This window comes from Rhipicephalus sanguineus, chromosome 2, assembly GCF_013339695.2.
Source record: "Rhipicephalus sanguineus isolate Rsan-2018 chromosome 2, BIME_Rsan_1.4, whole genome shotgun sequence".
In the NCBI taxonomy this organism is placed as follows: Eukaryota; Metazoa; Arthropoda; class Arachnida; order Ixodida; family Ixodidae; genus Rhipicephalus; species Rhipicephalus sanguineus.
The window spans coordinates 89,095,931-89,117,114 of record NC_051177.1 but is presented as its reverse complement, the minus strand read 5'-3'; the positions used below and the strand labels follow the sequence as shown (position 1 = coordinate 89,117,114).

The 21,184-nt window shown below is 46.8% G+C and overlaps 1 protein-coding gene across 1 annotated transcript in view; it reads left to right on the top strand.

Annotated features, from left to right (window-relative positions):
- The first annotated feature begins 206 nt into the window (after positions 1 to 206).
- Positions 207 to 21,184, top strand: part of LOC119383339 (peroxidase) — a 119,588-nt gene continuing 98,610 nt past the window's right edge. Inside the window, exon 1 of the mRNA XM_037651417.2 lies at positions 207 to 466. Within this exon, the coding sequence (XP_037507345.1) occupies positions 408 to 466 (59 nt within the window). The 5' untranslated portion in view covers positions 207 to 407. The remainder of the gene's footprint in view (positions 467 to 21,184) is intronic.

The following is a 21,184-nucleotide window of genomic DNA, read 5'->3' as shown; positions in this document are numbered from 1 at the left end:
CCTCCGGCCGCCCGCCCGCAGGCGAAACCGAAAAGACACAAGACGGGGTTGGAGTTCAGTCGGACGACTACTGCCTACACGGCGACAAGCACCTCTCGGCAGCCGCCTTTGTGCGATTTATCGCCGTCGATAGCCGGCGTGATCGGAAACTTCGCGGGATCGTGACACCGAGACCCACTGACGGCGGAGAAGGGACCATTTCGACCCCTGTGCGCAGACGTCGGCAGCAGAAGCAGTCAGTATGAGGTGGTGTGAGTTTGACTGACCGCCGAGTTACTACCGAAAAAAAAAAAAAAGAACGAAAGTAAGGTGGCTTACGACGCGAGCTTACCGCGTTTTGGTATTGAGGCGAAGTGGTGGTGTTTTTCCGGCAAGGATTGCCCCCATCGGCCACACATTCTGCAGCCATGGAGTGTTTTGTGACAAAGACAGGACGGATTTTCCTGCTGGGTTGCGTTCTAACTGGGTGAGTCGTGCTGGTCGTGCCATATGGTCGTTGTCTGTGTGTATTTCATTTGCTTTATTTTTCGTATATATTTTTGCATTGTTTAGGACTGCTTGCGGGATTATGCGACGTATTTTAACCGTCTCAATTACATTCTTGTCTTGAGTAACAGATTTATTACCATCGCGCGCGATGAAAAGTAAAATCTGATAATTTGCCAACGATGAACACCAGCTACTTAAAATTAATGATACGTTTCTGTGGGCGATTTGTTTTCGTCTTTTTTTTTCTCAGTTTTTCATATAGGCAAATTGTGGTGACTTCTTAAAAATCATTTTTTTTCCATTCCGTCGATTATGCCAGTTGCATCACTCGTGCCACAAAGAATTTTTTTCGACATCCAATCACCTCCGAAGTTTCGCTTGTTCTGTAGTCCACGATCTTCGTTATTTCTGAAAAAATAGAGAAAAAAAAAAGGTCACAAGGAAAATACCGCCTTTATATACACTGGAAGTTTTGCTCAGCCATTGCCATCTTCCAATGAACTCTACCTGCCACTGCTGTGTTCTTCAAGAGAATGACCCTTCTGTAACCACGAACGGTCCTCAAATATAAACAAAGTATTCGAATTTGTGTGCTTCTGACTAAATTAGCCAAACATTCAACCGCCACGAACTGGTTTTGTCCGAGTATTTAGTGATGAATACGGTACGTCAGTGCGCAGTTCCCTAATAATTGAAGCCCCATGCATGAAAACATTGGGCTATACATATGCTCTTCCAGATTTGGTGAAACCGACTCTCATTTCAACACTGTGCTGATCGCTTCGCCAATGCGCTCACGTAGGGCCGCTAGACAAGCTTTTTGTTTTGTGCATTCTACTTTCTTATTACTGCTTTTCTTATTCAGGAAAATGAAATTGAGCGTCAAGCTTACCGAACGTTAAGCAGGAAAGCACGACATCTTTGCGCCTCAATATCTAAAGCTGCATACAATTCATGTGATCAAGCGTTAATTTTGGCCACACAGACGCACATTTCCATACTTTGCAGAAATAATGCGTCCCTTGTTCAGACGTTCCTAGCAAAGCGTACACGCGTAGTCGAAAGACTACAGGTGCTTCTCAAATGTCAAGTTTCTTTTCTTTTGCAAAATAGTTTGTTTTGTGGATAGCTACAAGCCGCTTTCGTAGATTCAATAAAGGAGAGTCTACGTTGCAGTAGATTTTCGCATTTGACACCCTACTTTTGATTAGGTCCGTAGTTCTTCGGTCATCATCAACTAAATGTCGAAGCTTGTTCATGAAGACACAAACTAAAAGTGCAATATTTTTTAACTAGCAACCTATAGGTTATATCAAGGGCAATGAAAGGAATATTGCAGCCTGCAAACATTTCCAATCTGTTGACGTCTTGTGCGGGTTATCTTTGTTTTTATTGTTTTCTTCAGACCTACGTCTTCCACTTCGTCAATGCATTAACCATGTTTGAGGCCTCCCGTAGCACTTTTTTTAAAATATAGCATTTGGGGAAAAACGTGTGGCTTCTTGAGGTTAGTATGTTAGGACATCAGCTATAGTATTAAGGATATCCAGCGACGCAGTGGCATTACTTTCCTGTATTATTTTATGTGATTTATTTTTCCGATAACATCAACTGCAGCTCAGTTTGGTTCACGAGCGTCGATACACGCGTAGGAAAATCTTCTCTTTGGGAAGAAGGTTGATAACGGAGTACTAAATGCCATAGATCGAAAACATGATAACGAAGGCACGGTGCACACGACAGGCATTCATGACAGGGTAAGCACCTGTCATGGCCACTGTGTTCTGTAGTGTAATACACGAGGTGCTGTGAAGAAACCGAGGGAGAGTGCACCGCGTTTTTAGCGCTACGATATTGCGTTCCCAATGTACGCGCGTTCGTTAGCCACATCTGTACGTGAAAATTATCGCATATCTGTGAATAGATGGTGCCAACATGCGATGTGCGGTCTCTGTTTTAGGGCTGTGCGAAATGAAAGCGAATGCCACTCTTACAAAGTCGCGCATGCTATTCAGTTGCATGTTAACAAAAATGTATATTGAATGCAATGAAAGTCAACAACAACAACAACAAAAACACATAATAATTATGAAGACTTTTGTACAGGTAGTACAAGCGAATGCGTTGAAAAAAGATGACTGACGTGTGGATGAGCGAGAAAACATCTCGTGGAGAATTCCACTATGATTTCTTCATATCTGATTAAATCTTAAAGCGCGCCGACACACAGACGAAAGGTTAGAAAAAAAAAAACGCGGACAGGACAGCGTTTGACTCCCGATGGAGACATTTACTAAAAACAAAAAGAATCTCTTTGCTTTCTTAGGTGAGTAAGACACCTCCTACGCAGTTGGTTCTGTTGAAATCAATCCGTATCTACGCTTTGCTGAGTGTGCATCTTGAAATCATCTTACTGCGTAGTATATACTCCTCCTTTTGAACAGGTTGAAGCTGTCAGCAAAGGGCTGTCCTTTCTGATCTTCTTAACCTTTGTTGTATGTTCCTACCAGCTTTAAGGTCTGTTCATGTACGAAGCTGAGCCACAAGTCGCCATCCTGTTAAAGTCTTGTTCGCAGAACATTACCACATTTCCCGCGAGTATGATGCAGTGATAAACACCGAAGCTATTATGGACGTCAAACAAAAAGGTTCAAGCGCACGTATTTGTCGTCAAAGTGAAGACTCGCTTGAGCGGAGCTGTAAAGTGCGCGTAAGGCGGGCAAGCAGGTTACCACGAGAAAAGAGCAAAAAAGTTATTTCCTTCCGACCCGTTAGCACCACGTCCACTTTGGCACGTTTCCAGCTGTTGGCGCGGTGATGTTTTGTAGAAAAATTACCGCTTAGCGCCACTTTGGCGTGCGACCTGTTGTGGGTTTGTGCGTGTTTTTAGCCTGCCGACTAGAAAACCGCCAAACCGAGCTGCGGGGAAACGAGATTTCAATGTATCGACGCTCTCTCGTGGCTTTTATGCGAGCGCTTTTGTTTTTCTTTGTACACTCACGAATGCCAATTGTTTATTTCAGATATTTTTCATTAAATGAACGTGCATTCATTTGAATTCATTGGGTTTTACAGTGATATATGTTTACAGAAGTTTAGTGTAGTTGGCACTTTTCGTTTCATGCTTTTGCGTTGTTCATTGCACCCATGTGCGTAATAATAATAATAATAATAATAATAATAATAATAATAATAATAATAATAATAATAATAATAATAATAATAATAATAATAATAATAATATAGCCATTTAGAAAGTTACGGAAATACGGTACGCATTACGCCGACACTCCTCCTTTCTCGCTCGTTATGCTTTTGTTGCTCCTAATTCCAGTGAAGGCACCGTAACACCACAAAAGCTTTTTGAAAAATTACTGCTGCCTCATTGTTACTATTCAAACTACGCATTGTTAACCAGGAAATTATCATTCGGGGGACGCACTGTCACTGAAACTGGGAGCGGTTTAAGCACAACAAGCCATGAAGGAGGAGCGCTACGGCAATACCGTACCGTATTTCCGTAACTTGCTAAAAGACTCTAGTATCCGAGGCTTTACATGACAAGACCACGGTATGATTATGACGCACGCCGTAGTGAAGGGCTACGGAAATTTCGACCATCTGGTGTTTTTTAACGTACGCTGACATAGCACAGTAAACGGACCTGTAGCATTACGCCACCATCGAAACGCGACCGCCGCGGTCGCGATCGAACCCGCAACCTTCGGGTTAGCAGCCGAGCACCGTAACCACTGTACCCACACGGCGGACCATCCACGTGCGTAGAAAAGCTGCTTCATTATAAAGCACACATACTGAAGCATTTCTTTGTAGCGAGTAAATTTCGATATCTCTTACAAAATCACTTTAATTGAAGCCCAACCAAGAACGAACACAACTTACACTGCGAAGATGCATTCAATCTGCTATTCATTCCGTTCAAAGACAGCGTGCGCGTTGGTTCTCGCATGTCGTGTGTATTCACGATTCGGAGATTGCCGCGCTGGGGATTAAAAAAAATGCCAATTTCTGGGCCTAACCAAACTTGGAAGCTTCATGCGCCTATGTATATTCACATATCCTTACCTAATCTGCCATTGCGTACGAATCGCCGTTTCGCTATCGAACGCTAACTTCGAGGAAACGATTAGGGCGGAGATCTTTGAAGGTAAGCCGTATGTATACGTACGATCAACCTTCCGGGTCTTTCGCGCATAGCCAGATGAACGAACAAAACGAAGCCATGCCTCGACGTCTCTTGCGGGGAGTGTGCAGTTCGCGTCGTGCCTGCATCGTCTTTAAACCGTCAATCATGCGAACCAGCCGGAAGGAGACAACGACCCGTTCGACAGCAAACGACCGCGTGGTTAGCGCGATCCGAGTGATGTGGCCGCCTTGAAACAGCCTCCCTTCTACTCCGGCTGTTGATAGTTAGAGACAGCGCGAAGCGGAACCGTGAACAGCGTGTTTGGCACGGGAGAATGCTACACGGTCACTTGTGCATTCGCCTCCAGGATAGGCGCACATTTAACCAGGCGACTATACCATGCGATGACGTGATAAAGTGATGTCGTCACGTGACGATGATGTTTTTAAACACGATACTCTTTCTTCGGATACTTGAACGCAGAAATTTTGGTCTTTCGGTCTGTCTGTCAGTCAAACGATTCAGCCACGCGACCAAAGTTTAAGCACTTGCTGAACGCCCAGCCATATTGAACTGGTAGCTACGTTCATGCTTTTGAACATAGTCGATCAAAAAGCAAATATTACGCACATCTGAGGCACAGCATCAATACGTAAGTGTTAGGTGGTGTGTTCCTTTACTAGAAAATACATAGATACGTAATTCTAAAGACCCTAGTGTTTCTTAGGCTGCGCCGAAAATGCGACGCTATGCACGAAAAAGCCCTCTGCCGACGATATGGTGCTGCCACCTGGCAGTGGCCCTGGTTTCTGCACAAGGTCATGTTTCCCGACGCCACTGGCAGATGGCGTACATATCTCACGCAGCGCCTCCTCTATTTTATCAATGCCAGCCAGATGCGGCCGATAGAGGAGGCGCTGTCTGAGGCAAGGCAAAACATGGCAGAAGACTATCGTCTTTCGACAACATTTGCAGCGAAGCACGCATATACGCGGCCTATTTTATTTTATTTATTATTTTTTTTTGCAACACTCGCGTTGACACCGCTGCCGCCACCGGTCAATTTTCGCTTTTGATGAGGCATAATAAGACAACAGAGTTTCTATGAATGGTGTAGCCGTACTCTATATATCAAAATGCTTGTATATAAACGAACTGCTATTGCGCCTTTGCAAGTACTGACGCTTAGAACGAGATAATGTGGATCAGGTTATTAGGTATTTATCGCGCAAGAAATGGTAATGACGTCGTGTTTTGAGTACCCAAGATTTGCCAGCCTCAGTTACGCAACGATAATATTTTATCTGTGTATGTTCCGCTCAGGTGAAGGAAATACGTTACCTTCGATCAGCCGGCTTCCTGGCAGCGTTTTGTCAATACGCAGCATGAAATGTAAGAATGAAATTGAGCCAGGGGGTGGCACACCTGGAACGTGCACCCCCCCCCCCCCTGAAATTACTTTCAGTCATAGTACAGAGAACACAAAATGACAGCTGACCACACGTGCCCGCTCTGCCCCGAGTGCAAATCAAAGACATGCCCCCCCCCCAAAAAAAACAAAAAAAAACAAAAAACAATCTTCTGGCTACGCCACTGAATTGAGCAAGTCGACCTCGCCACTTAAGATTAAAAAAAAAGGAGAAACACAAACGAGCACAAATGTTCGGTGTGTGGAGTGGTTCTTTGCATGTCCCTATAGCACAAGTCACAGAGTGGTAATTTCATATGCTATGTCCCCATATTCGAAGTCGACCTTGATGATCTTGCTACGTTTCAAATCAGGCTGTCGTTTCCACCTTGCCAAATTGGTTGACCTCCCTGTAAGCACTTCCCTTTTAGCCTCGCTCTTTGTTTTTCAGTACTTCATCATATGCATCGAAAGTCCATATTACCCGCCATGGCAGCTTAGCGGCTGAGGGGTTGTGCAGCTAAGCCCCAAGGCGTAGGTTCGTTTCCTTTCCACAACGGCTGCCTTTCTTAGGGCGCGAAAGAAAGAAAGAAAGAAAGAAAGAAAGAAAGAAAGAAAGAAAGAAAGAAAGAAAGAAAAAAGAAAGAAAGAAAGAAAGAAAGAAAGAAAGAAAGAAAGAAAGAAAGAAAGAAAGAAAGAAAGAAAACAGTGCACTTATATTATTGGTGCACTTTAACGAACTTAAGGTGGTGAAATTATTTAGGAGTAATCGGTGTGCCTAATCATATTGTGATTTTGCCGCGTAATGCCTCATAATTTAATTTAAAGTTCTCGTGAGATGTGCAAAGTTTAACGAAACATGCGACTAAAACCTGACCTTTCAGGCATTTGTACCGGAGTTGATCAAAAGATAAGGTAAAAGCAAACAAACAAAGGCAACAGTATAGTGTACAACCCGTGTTTTCCCAAGACCGAAGGACTACAGGTGCATGCTCACAACCAAACGCCTATAAAGATAACTGAACAGCAGCCCTGTTTTGGGGAGTTTGATGACTGACTATTCCGAAATTTAACGCGTCACTTTCAGACAAAACGAAACAAAAGGAGTGCCGGCATATTTCTGACTTTTACATAAATACGTAGCCCGCGAAAGAACAATACTTTTAATACGACTGCGGCGGCGGTAGCATCGTCACGGCTGCTGCACATACTAGTGACCGGTCTGTTAACGCATAGTTTCCTTGTTTGTATAACGCGCGGGAAGGCTTGCATCATTGAGAAACAAGGGGTAGTAAATGTTCTGCTTTCGTTCGCGAATCACACACAACCTCTTAGACGCCCTTCTTATTTTTTCACATCGCTTCTCACGGACACATTCTTCGGAGCACAAGGCGTGACCACCGAAAGGGAAAGCGAAATAAAAAAAAAACTAAAGAAACGTATAAATGCGGAACCCCAGAAACAACGTATATGCTGCCTCTTTTTTTTTTTTTTTTTGACTCTCTGATGGTACTTACTGGAGCGTGGAGCGAAGCAAATATTCAGCCAAGTCCGGGAACGGTTTTGTTCTGCGATACTATAGAAAGCTGCGAAAGAAAGAAACTGGCACAGTACGTATATAACGTGTATGTTGTCAGTTGGGTAGCAATTTGTCTTCGGTTGGTAGCGAAGTATCACAATGTATGTAAAGGAGCCAGGGTGCTAACGCATGTGCAGTAGACCGCGGACCGCGCCACTTGCCGATTCGGCATGGTGTATATAACGAACGCCAGGGCTTGCCTTCCTTCGTATCCAACTTGGCATTGCTGCTGCAATGGAAACCAAAGGAGACACTGGCGTAAAGAACACTCTCCTAACATCGTCGCTATTGGTGAGACATATCACATATGCATGTGTTGTAGGGATCCTGTTTCTGCAACGGTGGCTGTTCAAGAGGCTGCCTACATAGTCAGGTGGCGTAACACATAAGTGTGCACACCATGTTATATGACCTGCACTTTGTTCACGCTTCAAGGATGCGCGAGTTATTTCCCATAAGCCAGGTGAAGACGCGCGAGAAGTATAGATGCAACGCAGTCATTCTTGCGCTATGCCAACGTGAAGGGAACACGCACATAACGAAAAAATTTCATGTACACGACAAAAACCGAAGTCAAAATATTCTATCGATGTGTAGGATGAAGTGAATAGATGTGCGACTATAAAAGCTGAGTCAGCTTTTATAGTTGTACATCCATCCACTTCATCCCTGTACTATTAGCATCCCCGTATTCGCGTAACATGGCGACGTATGTGCAGTCTGTTTGCGGGTTATATCGATTTCTGAGAGCCGATATGTGTTTAAGGAGTCGGGCGTGTGAACAGACGTGTAGAGAGAGTTCGGCCGCATTATGCACAGCGAGAGCTTTGTAAGCTGAAAAAAAAAAAGTCTTTCTCACCCATGTCTGGAAGCCGATGCAACTACATAATCTTCCTAAGATATTGGAATTGAACTAGGCATCACCAACTAGCCTGCCAGCAGATCTTTCGAAAATTAGCAGTCGTTCTACAACGAAACCTTAGAAGAAGACTATCACATGAGAGCGAAATGACGAACTGATAATAAGTAATAATAATTAATAGTGATAATAATGATAATATATATATATATATAATGATAATAGCAATTAATAATTACATGCAAATCTACAAATAGTAAGACCCGGACCGACAACATCCAGAGATAACATTCGCACATTTACCTCAGTATGTCAGATTACATTTCATCGGAACACCCGCCACGGAGGTTTAGTGGTTATGGTGCTCGACTGCTGACCCGCAGGTCGCGGGATCGAATCCCGGCCGCGGCAGCTGCATTTTCGGCGAAGGCGAAAATGCGTGAAACCCATGTGCTTAGATTTAGGCGCCCGTTAAAGAACCCCGGGTGTTCGAAATTTCCGGAGCCCTCTACTAGGCGTCTCTCATAATCATATCGTGGTTCTGGGACGTTAACCCTCATCAATTATTGTTATTAATTATGCCTGCTTGTGACTGCATTCATTTGACGATTACAGGGATCCCAAACACCGTCGACGCCGCCTAGACTATCTCTGAGGCGAGCAACTCCACTGTGTTGCTTGTGGTTGGGCGTCGCTTTTCAGAACACCTGTTCTTTCCTTGTCGGCGTGACGGACAGTACTGTTTGTTGGGCGTCGCTTTTAAACCCTCGTTCTTTCCTTATCGCCACGACGGACAACAACAACAATGGCACCGAACATAAAGACAAATGCGCATACGCCAGGTTACCCGCACTTTAAAGGAAATATTTATTTATCCGGCTAACCTACGTGATACTTTCCCGACACCCCACAACACGGGGCACTTTCCCAGGTCTATCGACGACGCCTACGCGCCCAGCTTGCAGTAGTTGCACGTTACACGTTCCTCCAATGTGTACGCAGGACGCGTACGACGGAATGTGCGCGAGGTGGGTGAAGGGCATACGAACCGGAAGAATATCGGACGACGCCCACCGGCGGCCGGCCAGAGCATCAGTAGCTTTCAGTAGCTCAGCTTTCAGTAGAAAGAAAAAAAAAGACTGATACAGAAGCATGGGCGATCACAACGCCGAGCGGAGACACTTATCACCAGAATTGTGACCAGGATGCACTATTTTCTTTTACGACGTATAGCGGAGGGGGAGTCAAAAGTTCGTAGGTCGCTATCCCGCGTAATCCTATGGCATCACGGCCTGGGACTTTTTGGCCACCCCTGTATACATACACACACGCACTTCAAAGCCCTTTTTAACTCTCACTGCACGCTCATTGAGTGTGTCGTACGACAGATAGCTGGGTCTCAGATATCAGCACGGATAACAGCGCAGACGACGGTCGAGGTGCAAGTCACGTTGGTCAGAAGGAGCAGCCACCCACATCCAAGCGCACAACTGTTGCCGAGCGCGCGTGAGCGCACACACACCACACACCGTGCTTAAATGACATAATGCATGGCGCTCCATCTATAGATGGGATGAAATGGAGCAGTAACGACAGCAGACAGCATCACCAACGCTCGGTGATCTCATCGGCAGGAGCCTTGGCGACCTCCCCTTCAATCGTTTGCCACATACGGGCAGGTAGATACGAAAAGGGACGTGGTTGTAATTACTCCTGGGTGAAAGGTATGCAAGTGTGAGCTGGCAACTTCCTCCCACATGAGTGTCTTAATCTGTCTCAGGAAGTACAATCAGGGCCACGAGGTGTTCGTCATTGGAGACAATGCGACAAGTCACAAGTGAAGGCACGCCATTTGATGAGTTCGGTTGTTTGACGCAGTATTCAACACTTCGACCAAATGTAGTAAGGCCTGTGGAGGGGGGGGGGGGGGTGGCGTTTAGCTAGTAGAGCTGTAACTTGGGGCAGCGCGCTCGAACTTCGTCGTCAGTCATTTCGCACAAGCCTTGACGATGTTGGTCGTGGTGTTGCTGTTCGTCTTATTCACCACACAGAAAACTTAGAGAGGAGGGAAACGCAGCTGAAAGACTTGTGCCAAAAAGTAAAAAAACAAAACAAAACAAACACAACGCTAATGAAACCACCTAAGCTGTTTACAAAGACGGTTGGTTCCTACAGGCGTCAGCGCAACAGCCACATTTCAGACCTGGTGTAACCTCCTCGTTCCCTTTTTGTCCCGCTGTATACATCACGTAGTGGGAGAAAAAATAAACAACTAAAACTGAACGTACGAATAACCCCACGAGAAAGCGAGTAATCTTGAAAGGAGAAAGGAAGGAAAGGTATTTTTATGCTCGTTTCTTCTGCCCGTTTGTTAACACGCGAGGTGCCTCCGCGAAGGAGTGAGATGGCCCCGCAGAGGAAGAAGAAATGCAGAGAGAACGAAAACGTCAAGCTTGCTCACATGCGCCGCAAACAGTGCATGGGCGACCGCGCGCGCGCGAGTTCGCGAGCTGTCATCGTTGGCGAGACACGCGAGGCACGCGAGCCGTGCACGCACACCCGTCGTCCCACAAAAGCCGGTCGGGACGACGAGTGTCGGGCCTATTTCCGTGCCGGATTCGCCTGCGATGGTTCCTTGCAGAGAGAGAGAGAGAGAAGCAGAAATTTATTGGCGAGGAAAGGCGGCGGGTGTGCTTGTAGAACAGAGGAGCCGCAGCGGTGGTTGAAATCTATCCGGACGGTATTCCGAGAGGCTGGAAAGCAACCTGGATAGCCGCGATATGTTTGCACAGCATGCCGAGCCAAACGCGAGAAGCCCTCGCGTACAGGCGCCGCGGCGGTCAAATTTAAGAAATAAATACCATATAAAGAAACTCACAGTGTCCCTTATGTATCCGCCTCAGTCGACTCGAAGCGAAAGCCACCTTCTTTTTTTTTTCTTCGGGGTCGATGTACTGAACCTCCCGCACCCCCCTCCGAAAGCTTTCTGCAACTAACCTGGATTTGCAATGCCTTCAGGATCGAGGCATTGTAAGCTTTCTACACGTCGCCAAAGATGGGCTGATCCGTCGGGATCAGCCCATCTTTGACCAAACAGTGATGTCACGTGATAACTACAACATGTGACTTCACGTTATGTGACTCAGGGTAACATAATGATGACGTCATGATGACCTCGCAAATTTTGGTGATCTGTGACGTCATGATGACGTCATATGGCGAAGTCATGACGTGATGATGATTTCTTGCATCACTCGTGTTGACGCTACCGACGTGGGACGCCGGTCACTGCGCGTTTAATGAGGCATCTGAGACGGTCGGCTTAAAAAGGGGCAAGAAAAGAGCGAGTCGGTGCGCACATCGCGTGTGGGTGATCGATCCACCTATGCAACCAAGACGGCACCGTACTGTCTATACGGTTCTATGCTGCAAAGGACGAACTATAGTGGCTTCAATCGTTGGTGACGATGGTCGCGCTCCTATCGGAGTTTAATGCGACGACGCGCCCTCCTCATGTGCTTCAGTGAGCACACATATCGACGCTGGCGACAGAGGCCCTTGCGCATTGGCTGCACTAAGGGCTCTGCGGAGTGTCAATTTTTTAACCATTAAGCCCTCAATTTGAATATTGTCTAGCCAGTGCGTCAAGTCCGAGTTCTACTACGGGCGGCTAAATTCACTTAAAGGGCCAGTAAACAGGCTCCTAATTTTTTTTACAACCCCCAAACAAGCTCGCTAATTCGTACAGATAGACCGCAGCGATCACATTTTCCGAATATTACAGCGCTGCGCGCCGCGCAGACCTTCCATTTCGAAAAACAATTCCCGCGCCTCTTTCCTTCGACAGACCAATCCCCCTCGTACGCGTAGTGACGCAAACTTGTCCATGGGCAACTTGACGTACAACTGAGCTCGTCGGTCGGCGCAGCCATACGGGCTCCCAGTGCTTCAGTCTTAATGCGCAAAATATTTGCATACAGAGAAGCAACTTCATTCCATTACAAAAGCGTCGTTTACTAAGATTGACATAGCCATTTCGTAAGGTAGTAAGTTTGCTTGCATAAGAATTATTATATGCTCAGCACGCGTACATCTAATACCTTCCATACTGAGATATCTTAACGAGTACTAGTTGACTAATATTATGTATCTCAAATGAAAGAAACAAGCGACACCCCGACGCTTTTAAATTCCGATCCCGCTGCGCATTTTCTTGAGGGATTACCTGTCCGCACTCCTGCCTCGTTATTTTTTCTGAACATCGGCAACGGCGTGAACAAAGCTATCAACACCGATGAATGCCACAAGCTATAGCTGAAATGCTCTTTTCTTTCACGCGTAGCCACGGCATGCTTCACGAGCAGAGCAGCTATTTCGCAAGCATCGGTTGATCGAATGCGACGCTTCTGCAGACACCTAACAACATATGCCTCGCGTGCATTCCCATCCGTTCTGCTTGTTTGATTCCTATTCTACAGGTATCTAAACGCGCGATCTGCGAGCGCCACAACACACCATACGCGCGCTGGCATTGACGCATCGCCGCGAGCGGCGTTATCTAAACATCCAGGTAAACTACCGAACCTCGAACGCTAACTTAAATCACTTCCGCCTGTGTGTACCTCGGGTATACGCATGCGTTCGGTCAATAGTTAGGACGAGCGAGGCGCGCATCGCGCAACGCCTCGACGCGCACTGTGCCGGTCGCGTGCTACATGCCGCAGTAGCGGGGCGCACGCAATGAAAAGGTGGCTAGCAGCCGCGCACTTTCGACATCATTGTCAGCACAGATCTGCAGTCATCAAGCGAGGAGGTATTTGCAATGCAGTTTCACGGGGAGACGACGGAGGCGCCCGCGTTTCTCTCGGCTAACGTTGTGTGTTGTGTACGCGACAGCGCTCGCTCTGCTCTGCCGCGGCGGCAAACGAACCCGGAGATTGGGTGAACGTGTCAGACAATTCCTATATCGTATACGTCATTCGCCCCGTTTCTGCTCTCTATTTTCTCGTCCTCTATTCCGAGCCGCTACAGGTACCCTGCGGACGTATCGAAAGGAGCTAAGAAACAGAGAAAATTGCCCCTTCGCCCCTAAAAAAAAGAGCGGGTCTTGACGGCTGCCTGATCCCTCCAATCTGCAATCTCGAAATCGGCCGACCAAAACGAATGCCGCACTATGGATCGCGATTCTTTTTCGTAGACACGCCGCGAGAGAAATACAGACACAGACAGACAGAAACACCTACGGAGGTGTGTCAGCGCACCATGGCGCGATCCGAAGAACAGAACGGCAAGAGAATGATAAAACGATGCTTGCAGAGACGAACAGTGTTGAAGCAAGCTTGAAAGCTACAGTGCACAAACGATTCGCTCTTGTGTTCTTTTTCGTTCTCTTGTTCTTGTTTTTTTTTTCCACGCCTTCGATTTGAGTCGCACGCTGCTAGTTCGCACGCACGACTAAATGGACGACTGTTGGGGAAACGAGCGAGAGCGACGTTTATAGAGTTTGTTTTGTTGCCGGCCGCTAGTGTCGCGAGGTAAAAACGACTGAGCGCGTTCCGGTTATGACGGCGCAAGCGATCGCAAAGCCTCGTTTGCGAGATAAAACCAAAACCCCGGTGGCTAACAACCTGTCATTTATTCGTCAGTATACAGCGTACTGCTCTCTTTCGGCGTTTGTGGTTGACAGGAAATCGCTTGTCAGTACAAACAGCACTCACGAAAAATTTTGAATTCGTAGGCCATATCGCATGCTATCTTTTTTTGTTAGCTCTTCGTTCGCACACATCTCGACACCCGAAGCGTGATATTTTTTTTTTTCATTTGTAACTCGGGTTTCGGAGCTAAATAATCGAATGCATGTTTGCCACGTTTCATTATTCGATTTGGTTGAGTGATTCGCAAGAGCTCCTCTACTCTTCAAAGATTTTGGTTGACTGTACGGTTAGCTTGAAATTACACGACACGAACTCGCGCTTTTAGTTCACAGGCGCTCGTGAAGTCCGGTGGTCCTCAAGAAGTACAAGCATCTCTTTCTTACTCTTCTTTCTTCTCTACCCTTTCCTTTCTATTATTCCCCCTTTCCCCCACCCCAAGTGTAGGGTAGCCAACCGAGTGAAACCTTGGTTAACCTCCCTGCCTTTCGTATCTCTCTCTCTCTCTCGTTGGTTGACTGTCACTACGGAATAACAATCATGAATCTTCGGAACAATTGAGCGAGCGTCTGGTATTTTCAAAACAGTTTCGCTTTTCGTACAGGGAACCAGAACTGGTTACTTCGGCGCTAAAATGATCGCGTCTGATTGCTTCCTGAAAGTCATATACTGCCGTGAAATAGAAAGGAAAAAAAAAGAAAAAGAAAATCGGCTGGCTTAACCAGGTTGCACGTCGTGTGCACCACTGTGGAAGAGGAAAAGTGGGCAAAAACAGAAAAAAAATATATATTGGCCGCTATCGCACCTTGCGAACTTGAGTGGCCAGTGAAGCTGTATTAAACACCACACATGCTGATTGGGGGGGGCGCGTGGGGGATGATATGTATTATTATTACTTTAGAGCAATGGTAGTGATAGCCGCTTCGTGGTCGCTGTGGTAGACAGTGCTTGGTACCGCGACCATTTTCAGCAAGACGAATTTGTTCCTTTCGTCGAGCATTGGACTTAACGCTGTACTTCCGGTGTCTTTAATTTCCGTGGTCTTACCATGGCAGTCTTACAATGAACTGAATGAGTTGCTACACGGGTCTTCTTTTTATATATGAAAGCGGGAAACACGCGCGAGGAGAAGGAATGACCGTTTGACGTCATTTGGAGCCCTCGCGTGAAGTGCAAAGAGGCTGCAACCTAATCTTTACTGGGAACGCGTGGGACGGAGTTCCCATTGTTCAGAGGTGTCTTATTATCCGGCATGCGGTTTTGATGCTGGTTTTGTGGTTTGCTTTATTGGAACAAATTCTGAGCTCTATGCTGTATGCCTGATTGCAAAGAAAGATATGCCGTTTGCCTGCAATTGTTAAAGGGCCACTAAACCACCAACAGGCGCTCGCCTGCTCCTCTCCGTGCCTTTCCTCTATCGACAAACAGCCGTCATGACGTCACCTGTATGATTAGGTAACGTCGCGAGCAAGAGACGCTGCCAGTGGGCGAACAAGAGCCTGTTTTCTGCTAGCAGATGCACGCGGTTCTTGCGTTTCCCCCTCGAACGCTGAGGAAGGGCACTCGGAGAGGTGGATAGGCGAGCCGACGAACGCAGCCTGGCGAAGGAAAGAGCGAAACGAGAAAGCGGGTGCAACTCCGCCAGCGTTCGAACGCGTTCGTTTGCTCGTCTGTCCCCATCTCCGAATGCACTTCTTTAGCGTCCGAGGTGAAAACGCAAGGAACACGCGCATCTGCTAGCAGAGCAGCACGCGAGCGCGAGCGTTTTTAGCCCACGGAGACTAAATCGTTCCGGAGTAGAGGTATACAGCTTTGCTGTAAAAGGAAGAGGGAAGGATGGCTCTCCGTAAAAGGAAGAGAGAAGGACTGCTATCGTTCACCGGTGGTGGTCGGAAAGCTCAGTTGTCTTCAAAAAGCGCCACCATGCTCTTGTGGCCCACAGCGCGGATGACGTTGTGATTGCAGAGCACTGTGGAGGATGACAGGCCGCGCACTCAAAGAGAAAGGCACCTTACGCATGAGGTATAGTCAACGCGTATAGCTTCGTAATGCGGCGCAAATACGAGAACGGAATGACGAAACAGCGTGCGTTTCTTGTTTCGCTGCGTCAGCGCTGCTGTTGCGACGTCGTGCGCGTTGGTAAATACAGGGATATACCAATGCTGAGGAAGTGCAGATGCACGCGAAAAGGGAGCATCGATGCTCGCAATAACAATTGCTGGGGTTTAACGTCCCAAAACCAGGATATGATTATGAGGGACGCCGTAGTGGAGGGCTCCGGAAATTTCGGCCACCTGGGGTTATTTAACGTGCACCTGTATCTAAGTACACGGGCTTCAAGCATTTTTGCCTCCATCGAAAATGAGGCCGCCGCGGCCGGGATTCCATCCCGCGACCTTCGGGTCAGCTGTAGAGCACCATAACCAGAAGACCACCGTGGCGGGTAATCGATGCTCGCAGCCTCAAATAGCAAAGAAAAGAATTGAGTTGATGCGCCCAGGATGAGTGATACAGAACAGGAAGGAAATTTCAACAAGAGCATTTTGCTTCGGTGCGTACTGCCCACCATGAGCACAGGCACCATGAGCATAGCACAAAATGCACTAAAAGTTCGGTGTAACGTTTGACACTGTTCAAGAGAGTTGTATCGCTAATCCATGGAGTAACCGCCGTGGTAACTCTGTCCCTATAGAGGTTGCGCTGCTAAGCTCGAATGTGCGGGTTCGATTTTTCGAACGCGTAATTCGAAGGTCGCGGATTCGTATCCCAACGACGAAAATGGCGCTTTTTCGTTTACTTAATTTTCCTTCAGTTATCGTTATAATTATTGCACTACAGTTCAAAAATGAAATTACCGCACGCGTTTATAAACTTTATTTTGATGTATTCGGGTTTCAGCCACAAGGATTGTTAGCAACGCTCGGCGCTGACAACGCCGCAATGTGTGGGAAACTTCGCGATTGTTTGAGATCATTCCCTTAAGATTACGCGCACAACGCAAATATTAGAGCTTATTCTGGAACTCACGCGGCCGCTAGCGATAACGCTGGAATCTTCTATGACACGTTTATAAATGCCGACGCGCTTTACCGCTTGTCAGATCACTCAACGGCCGACGACTCTCTCGCCGCTTGCAGTGTGCAGCGTGTATCGCTTTTATTTTGAGTTCTCGTTTCCCGGGCACAAGTACGCCCAAGTAAAACGTCTCGTATTAAAAAAAAAATTCGTCTTGAACCTATACGATTGCTGCGTTTTTCAACGTCACGACCACGTGGCAATATATGATGTCACCAATGCATTCCTTGGCTTAATTATTTGTTCGATTCATTTCGGCCTAATTGTGTCTAACAAGCGAATGAAGGATGATTCAAGTGAATTGAGAGTGTCTCTCAGAGCGCAGGCTTTCGTCTGTAGTCTCTATAGCGTTGTCTAAAGAAACCTGCGGTGACTTTTTCCTGCCTGTATATAAGCAGGCTGTAGAGGTGAGCGCCGCTGCTGTACGCTGTGTGAAGTTTTCGATTTCTTCGTGCGGAGACAAAGTGTCACTGAGGTCAAACTAATGCATTTTTGCGCTAGCCTGATCGACCGACCTGGTGCCTCTTCCTGTTCTTATTCCTGAAGCTGCCTGTCGGAACCGTCCTGTCTCCGGCGCATAGAATTGCATTAAACATCACAAGCGGCATTTTCAAAATTCTCTTCCGTTTCGTTTTATTTTTTTTTACCTCTCGCGTACCTTGTTTTCCAATTACTGCCACGAAGCTTCTCTTCACACGAAGAATAACGAAAAAGGAGGTCAGCACTCTAAACAATACGGCTCCGAGGCCATTAAACAAGCCTCGAAAAATCAGTGAAAAACAAAAGAACAAAAAAATAAAGACCAAGAAAAATGAAAATGCTTAGGCGGAAAATTGACGTGGAATGCAAAAGCGCTGCGAGCCCCGGCTTCGCTGACGCCTGTCACAAGTCCGCGGTGGCTGAACGAAAGCGTTCGGAGGGCGAGCCCGCATGCCGGATCATGCCGTGCAACTTAACAAGCTGTCGCAAGGTTAAAAGCGCAAGAGCCTCGCGGACCTCGACGCCAAAGGAATACAGGCGAACCAGTTGAGCCTTACAAGCTAACCATCTTAACTACCGGCAATTTGGCAGCGATCAGGCGTTTTGCTGCATTGCTCCAGCTTAATTTGCGCGGCGCTCGCAGCTTGAGAAGCGGTATGCGAGAAACAAGGAAAAAATAAGATGTTATGTAACAAAGCCGGATGGCCGGGGCGGGGATGGATGTTGAAGGCGTCGGCGCGATAGCACTTCTCTCTATCTGCTAGCGAGTACATGTTTTCGGAGATTTTGAACAGCGCTGCTGTCTATGACGGCCGTAACAACTGTGGTGCCCGCAGAAAGCCACAGGTGGGTTCGCGCCACAGGAATTGGGCAAGCCCCACAACAGAGTACAGCAGGTGCAAGCGTTAATTAAACGAAAACTCTGATGTTTAGCACCTGAAACACGTGAAACAGAGAGAGAAAGAGAAAGAAAGTGTTAGGAAGAAAGGGAGAAAGAAAGAAAGCGATAGAAAGAAAGAGAAAGAGAAAAAACAGAGAGATATAACGGGAATAAAGACACAAAAAAGATTGACAGAGAAAGATATAGAAAGAGATAGAAAGGAAGAGACACGAAAGAGAGATAGAAAAAAGCAGAGAGCAAGAAAGAAAGAAAGAAAGAAAGAAAGAAAGAAAGAAAGAAAGAAAGAAAGAAAGAAAGAAAGAAAGAAAGAAAGAAAGAAAGAAAGAAAGAAAGAAAGAAAGAAAGAAAGAAAGAAAGAAAGAAAGAAAGAAAGAAAGAGCAAAAATAGAGAAACAAGGAAGGTCACCCAGCTCCGCTCTTCGTTCAGGCTTGGCACCATTAGTGCGAAGCTACCATAACTCTTTTTTTTTAATGCCTAACTTTCATAATCTATAAGTTCATCAGCCGGCACGTCACAGTACAAGCACACTTGTACAGCCTGATCAGTTAGAAACCGTCCTCATGCTTTGAGATTTTTACCTGGTCCTACCAATAACTTAACGAATTCTGGAATTTTGGACGGTATAAAGCGTAACTCGGCCGTTCTGCTACCACGTGCCACCCCGTTAGCTTAACTGAATATTTCTGCCGTAGAGTGGCCTCTCTACGGCGATTATGACTAAGAGTGACTTTCACAAAGTCATTTTCGTTTCTTACGGGGATGGCCGACAACGCTCTTATAGCGACGTCTGCGGTACCGATGAGACTTTGCAGCATATCTTCTGCGACTGTCCTCGCTACGCTGTGCAGAGACGATCACTCGCATTTGCTCTCGGTTGCCTTGACAACAGACCGATGTCGCTAACAACTATCCTCCAATGTCATCCCGAAAGGTCATCGAGGATTCCAGCAACTAAAACATTGTTAATATTTCTAAGGACAACAGAATTGCACGAGCGGCTGTAACTCGTAATGATGCCGTATACCGCACAAAACTGCCGCTCTGCTCTGTGACGTTGTGTGTGTGCTTCCCCTCTCTCCTTTTTTTACTCTTCTTTCAATCTCCCCCATCCCTTTCTTCTGTGCAGGGTAGCGTACCGGTTATGTTAAACTGGTTAAGAATCCTGCCTTTCCTCGCTATCCTTTTTTCCTTCCTTCCGCCGTGAATCCGACCCCCATTTCCTCACCGCTGTGCAGAATAGCAAACGAGTCATTAGTACCAGGTTAACGTTCCTGCCTTTACTTTTCATCTCTCTCTCTCTCTCACTCCACTGTGACGTATGCTACGACATATCGCACCGTCTGAGGCCACTAACTAAGCCGAGCCAAGTTAAAGCTAAGCACTTGGCCGCGGTAAATACTTGCTTTGATTTATGCGTCGGTTCCTGATCACGCGGAGTTCTAACTTCACGTGGACTTACCTTTACGCATTATTGCCTTTGAATTTCATACTCGGCCACCGCTTTATCAGGAACCATACGTGCGAGAATCCGGGAACCAGGGGAACAGCCAGAAATCTTTTTGAAGGTTGGAGCACTTGGGGGGTTCAACTTTTATGTATGTTCGTGCGTTTGTCTGCATGTGCGCGTGTATACCTACCCATAAAAAATTGTAAAAATTTGGGAAAGTTTCGACACTCACCCTCACCTCCCGACTACACGAATGCCAGGAACACACTGAAGTGTAATTGGGAGGGTTATGAAAGGTGTTACGTCCCTTTACGTCGCAAGGCACGTATGGAGTATACATCAGCGGATTGAATGGGGTGAAGAAAACGCTAGAGTTGAGATAGTAGCGCCATGGAATTGCACCTCAAACCTCATACTGCCTGCACGGCTGAGTGCGGGCATGCGATGTCTGTGGCACCGAAGAAAAGGTCGACCATTTGTTACGCCGCTGTGTTCGATTTGCCTGAGGAAGACAAAAACTTTCTAACGCGTTGCGACGAGTGGACGATCGGTCGTTTTCCGTGCAGGTCCTGCTAGAACACCGTCCCCATCGCTGGTTGGCCCACAAGGCAGTGAAGGCACTTTTGTGCTTCTTGAGGACGACGGGCTTGTGCGATGGTGCAATCCCACACGCGGCAGTGCATTCACCGATCCTTTCTTTCATTCGTTCCATTTTCTCTCTCATCTTTCTATTCTCCTTTACCGTTCCTCCAGCGTAGGGTAGCCAACTAAACACGGCTTCCCTGCCCTCTGCCTTTGCTTCTTCCTATTTCTTCTTCGCTGGTTTATCACTGGTTCTCGAGCGTTAAAGCTCTAACCTTGAACTATTATGCATGACTGTATGAATCCGAATAAACTACATAAGCCAAATCTCACAAATCTCGCTGGTAAAACGATGTCGACAGTTTCTTACTTCGATAGCCACGCGCAGCGCGACGTCGCGCGGGATAGCAGACGCGGAATAGGCCGTAACGACCGACAATTGTCCCGACTAACAAGGAGTGACGTGCTCCGCACGCTCGCGAGTGAATTCGAAGGAGGAGTGAAGGAAGGCCGATTTCCACTTTCGAAAGTCTACAGCCACGGCGCCCTATGCAAACAAGCGACG